The sequence below is a fragment of the Geotrypetes seraphini genome, chromosome 14, assembly GCF_902459505.1.
Source record: "Geotrypetes seraphini chromosome 14, aGeoSer1.1, whole genome shotgun sequence".
In the NCBI taxonomy this organism is placed as follows: domain Eukaryota; kingdom Metazoa; phylum Chordata; class Amphibia; order Gymnophiona; family Dermophiidae; genus Geotrypetes; species Geotrypetes seraphini.
In genome coordinates this window covers 63,049,432-63,055,002 of record NC_047097.1, presented here as the reverse complement: position 1 = coordinate 63,055,002, position 5,571 = coordinate 63,049,432, and the positions used below count along the sequence as shown (strand labels likewise).

The window sequence follows — 5,571 nt, the reverse complement described above, 5'->3', positions numbered from 1 at the left end:
CATTCATTGTTGTTTCTCCCTGTAAATGAGGGGGAGGGGGAAAAAAGTAATCAGCGTTGAGAGCCCCATTTCACATCGAATGTTGAGATTGGAATTCAGAGTTCCAGGTCAAGATGCATTGTTCAATTTTGCAAAAAGCTTTGCTAAACATGGAGTCTTTCATAAAATACGTAGAAGTATGTGGAAGAGCACGCATCCATTTGCTGGCCAATACACCAAGAGCAGCAATTATAGAAACAGAGATGCTAAAAAAACAGTGTCTCCTTCTCCCAACTTCTGCATTGCTGCTGCCAGGAACATTTCAGGTTCTTGGCTACACCAATCCAGATAGTAGACCCCAAGTCATAGCAGCTATCTGAAAATGGACCACTGGTGGCATCAATTTCTCCCCCTGCTGTCTAGTCTGTTTTCTTCTTGGGTTCCTCATTTGATTATGGTCTTTGGGTTACTTTTATCATGCTGACTTCTTGTATGTTTTTTTATGATGGCATAGGTTTTCTGATGTGCTAATTTTTTTTTTTTTTAATATGCTAATTTATTCTTTGAATGTCTTATATCACGCTAACTCCTTGCATATGATTTTGTTATTACATCTTATATAATTGTTTTCTATGCTGGCCTAGATTCATTGATATGTTAATTTATTCTTTAGATGTCAATTGTACCCCTGAGACAGGCTTCCGAGCCAAAACACGAACTGACACACAGTAAATATATGATAAAGACTGCTATATTTTAATAAATATTGTTTTATTTGACCTATCCCTCATTGATGTGTACATTTCCTAACCCACTTGATTGTTCTGTATCAATTTCTCCCCCACCATGTGCCCCCTCATCCCTCAACATCCTCCATACCCTCTTTATCTCCTGGACTCCCCCACAGCACCTTATATGCCCCATCCCCACCTCTTCATATCGCTCTATTTCCTGAACTTCCCAGCTCTCATCATGGACTTTTCTGGGTATCTATATGGGACAGGAACTGTTTACAGTTACTGCTGCTCCACTGGGTGTCTCTGGCTCCTAGGAGCAGTTTTGAAGTGCTACCACTGGGGGTTAAGCTGCCAAATAAGGAACATCACTTCCTAGTACTTTATTTTACTTTACAGTATTCATTTGCTTAAGTATTTATTAGGATCCATTAACTGCCTTTATGAATATATGGTGGTATACAACAGGTATAATGTGACATAAAACTTTCAATTGTGTTAACAGCGTAGGAAGAGTGAAATGGCCAAATATAAAATGGCCGGTAAAGCGTCATGCAGCATTTTGACAATAACTACTGGGTTCTGTTGGGGCTGCGGGTTCTCAGCAGTGGCCTTGCCTGGTGCTCTCTGCCTCCTGCGATGGCTGCGGGGAGTTTGGCTTGATGATTACAGGTCTTGATGGAGTTCCAGAGGGTTCATCCTTCCCGCTCGTCTACCTTGGATCCTTCCTTGCACTGCCGGCCTTCCATGGGAGAAGATGGTGAAGATGAGGCAGATGGTGACGCTCTATTGAACCGTAATGAAGCCTCGATTTATAAACCTGGAATTGATAACTTATTTTATTCTGATTTCTTGGGTTTGTTTAATTTCTGCTCTCTGTTTTGCTTCCTTTATTTTTATTTCTTTTCATTTCTGCTTGATATTGTATTTATATTTATTTTCTTAGATATACTCTTCTACCCATATTCCTTCTTAACAATCCCCCTCTTTTACTAAGGTGCGTTAGCGTTTAGTGCGTGCTAAATCATCTAGCACGCCTTAGTAAAAGGACCCCAGTGTTTTCAGTTTCTCGGGGGTCTTCGTCCTTCTATCCTCTCTTCTGTGTATCTTTAATCAATGCTTTTCTCATAGGCATTTTAGTTTGATTGTGAGCCCGTTTGGGACAGTGACGGGAGCTACAATACAGGTCAAGTAGATTTAGCACTGTGAATCGAACTCTTTATTATGGGTGATATATGATCAAACTTTGATGTTCCCATCAACGTACGAGCAGTAGAATTTTGTATAACCTGTAAAGCTTGTACTCGAGTTGCTGCTATACCTAAATTTGAGGCATTGCAATAATAATAATAACTTTATTTTTCTATATCGCCAACTTCTAGGCGGTTCACAGAATAAGAGGACTGGACGTTCCAGTGATGATACAAAGCACACGGAAAAGCAGTACCATATGTCAATAACAAAAAATACAATAAGAAACTATGACATAGTCATCAGTCAGATAACAAATAGGTCTTAACCAATTTTCTAAAGGTACAATAAGATGCAGATTGTTGAATCAGGTTGTCTAACCATACTTGAACCTTACCTGCTTGAGAAGCCAAAGATCGATCAAAATATTAATCCAATTTTGATACCACCATGCTTTGTAACACTTCCCGACAATTCCATTCTGCGAGTACAGCATTCTCAAAGCCAAATAAGCCCTCTGAACTGCCCTTGCAACTTGCACACTCTTCGTCAGCTTCGCATCAAGTATCACTCCCAGTAATACAGTAAAACCTTGGATTGCAAGTAACTTGGTTTGCAAGTGTTTTGCAAAACAAGCAAACATTTGATTAAATTTTAACTTGACATACAAACAATGTCTTGCAATACAAGTACATATAGTATACACCTATCACAACCGAGCCGATGGTTCTTCTCTCTCTGACGCTGCAAGAGTGTAGTGACTGTTCTAAACGAGCGAGGTCTTGCAATACGAGTACATACAGTATATACGCGTCACACCATCACAACTGTGCCGATGGTTCTTCTCTCTCTGACGCTGCAGGAGTGTAGTAACTCTTCTAAACGAGCGAGGTCTTGCAATATGTGTACGTATAGTATTTTGTATTAAAGTTTTGGGGTTGTGGAGTTTCCATTATTTCTTATGGGGAAATTCGCTTTGATATACGAGTGTTTTGGATTACAAGCATGTTTTCGGAACAAATTATGCTCGGAAACCAAGGTTTTACTGTATAGTTTCCTTCTTAACCACAATCGAATGATCACTTATACACATTCTCCCAGGCCAAAGATGTTCATTCACTCAACCCAAGACCATTCATACTCAGCCATGTACTAATCCAGCTCATGCATATGATCCACTCCAAGGTCAGTCCTTTAGAACTGCACATCATCTGCATACATATGAAAGGAAACTCCCCTCTTGCCTCTCATTTAGGGATCAACTTCCACGCAGTGGCGTAGAGAGGGTGAGCGGCGCCCCTCCACCACCCTCTTCCCTGAACGACTGCCCTTCTCCCGTACCTTGTTAACTTTGGCCTGAGCAGCTGCCCGCATCGGCTTCGGCGCTCTCTCCGATGTCAATTCCTAGGTGCGGGCCCCGGAAGGGATGTCAGAGAAAGCGCCGAAGCAGGCACAGGCAGCAAGTCAGTGGCTGTGCACGCCAAATTTAAAAAGGGACGGGGGCATAGGCGCAGAAGGGGAAGGAGTGAGAAGAGAGGAGGAGGAGGAGGTGCCAGCACCCGGGGCAGACTGCCCCCCTCCCCCCTTGCTACGCCACTGCTTCCAAGGTCACACGTATTTTACTCTTACAGCTTGCAAATGAATTTGGAATGGAAACTCCTCAAGAAGCTCTCTTTACCATGGATATTTTCCTCCCCCTGCACATTGCAAGTAGGCAACTAAAAAACGCAGCAGATTTGCATAATGAAATCCCCTTAAGTTGCTTGCCTGTCATAACTTTTCTCTGCTCCCGTTCTCAATTTTTTGTTGAGCAGGTAATTGTAGTCACCCCTAGAAAGCACTAACCAGAGGGTGCCATGAGATTTCAAAACTTTTCGAAAAGAAATCAAAACCCTACTTTTCAAAAAATTTATCCAGATATCTTAACCCAACCCTTCCCCCTCCTCCTAGATAAATTCTCCCCCAAAACCTCCACTTAAATAATCTCTTCCTCCCCAAAACACCAAACAAGTATTCAGATCCCTGAAATGTAACGTAATCTTATTTGTACTCTAACTGAAATCTATTTGTTATATCACACAGTAACGTACAGTCAATTTAATATCCAATTTAATTAATCCAGGTACCTCTCCTCCCTTGTAACCAAAAAAAAAACAAACCAAAAACTGTTGTAACTTCACTGGAAATGTCCAGTTAGCTCTTTTGTAATCCGCCTTGAACTGCAAGGTATAGGCGGAATAGAAGTCCCTAATGTAATGTAATGTAATTTCAGTGCCATTAAGTAGATTTGTGGCTTAGATTCAGTCAGTATGAGTTCTCCAGGTAGGACCTGCACCTACTTGGATAAATCCTTTGAAAATTGACCTCGTTGTTGACTACCAGAACGCTTAAGAATTCCATTTTTTGTTTAAAAGTTTTTTCAGTGCTTGTTTGACGTCCTTGTTCCTGAGGCTGTAGATCACAGGATTTACCATAGGGATAAACATTGTGTATACTATAGAAATAAACCGATTTTTGTTCATGGAAGAATGAGAGCTGGGCAATGCGTACATGAAGACAAGAGTCCCAAAGAATAAAACCACTGTAATGAAATGGGAAGCGCATGTGGAAAAGGCTTTCTGTCTCCCTGCTGCGGAGCGGATTTTCAGGATGGCGGAAATAATGCGCACGTAAGACAGAAATATTGCCGCGGCATTTAAAAGAGCGACAGATGAAGCAAAAGTAGACAGAATGATTTCATTGAGGAAGGCGTCGGAGCACGAAAGCTTCAGCAGAGGAAGGGGATCACAGTAGAAATGATTGATCTCGTTAGAACCACAAAATGAAAGAGAGAAAATATTGCCAGTTTGTATCAGTGAATATGCCAAGCTAATTATATACACAGTTCCCACCATTTGCATGCAGAATTTCTGAGTCATAACAGATATGTAGAGTAAGGGATTACATATTGCCACATAACGATCATAAGCCATCACCGAAAGCAGGAAACTCTCGGCAGACGCCATGATGCTAATGAAGCACAACTGAGTAGCACAGCCAATCAGGGACATGCTTTTCTTCTCCATTATAAAGCTGGCCAGTGCCCTGGGGGTGATAGCGGAAGAATAGCAGATATCGACACAAGATAAGTTGCCAAGAAAAAAGTACATAGGTGTATGAAGTTGAGGGTCAATCTTAATGAATGCAACCATACCAAGGTTCCCCAGTAGAGTGAATACATACATGGCCATAAAAGCAACGAAGAGTAAACCCTGTAGCTTAGGAAGGTCAGAGAATCCAAGAAGATCGACCTCGCTAATAGCAGTTTGGTTGTTGTCTTTCATTTCCGAAGGATGGAGCGATGGACATCTGTCGCTTGTTTAAGAAAGAAAGAGAATGTGTAACTATACTTGGTTCCGGTTTGTTTTAATATATTTTATTCATATAAAATTCATTCGAACCCGACATGGGCCCTGTTTCAGCAACTACCTGTGTCAGGGGTTCACAATCTACAACGCATGTGAACATAAGTAAATATAGTCCTGTCATTTTTGGAAATTTGGTATTGATAAGATGAAAACCCAAACTGTTATTCAAAATGCCATCTCTTGATTTACTCAGACTACTCATAAGAAACCCAAACCATAACCAAAAGAAGGAGGAGCCAGCTTTTGGTTATGGTTTGGGT

The 5,571-nt window shown here is 41.2% G+C and overlaps 1 protein-coding gene across 1 annotated transcript; it reads right to left on the bottom strand.

Annotated features, from left to right (window-relative positions):
- Positions 1-4,291: 4,291 nt before the first annotated feature.
- On the bottom strand, positions 4,292-5,227 carry LOC117348468 (olfactory receptor 1020-like). The gene has a single exon (XM_033920662.1). It carries the CDS (start codon positions 5,225-5,227, stop codon positions 4,292-4,294), a length of 936 nt encoding a protein of 311 aa, XP_033776553.1.
- Between the last annotated feature and the right edge of the window lie 344 nt (positions 5,228-5,571).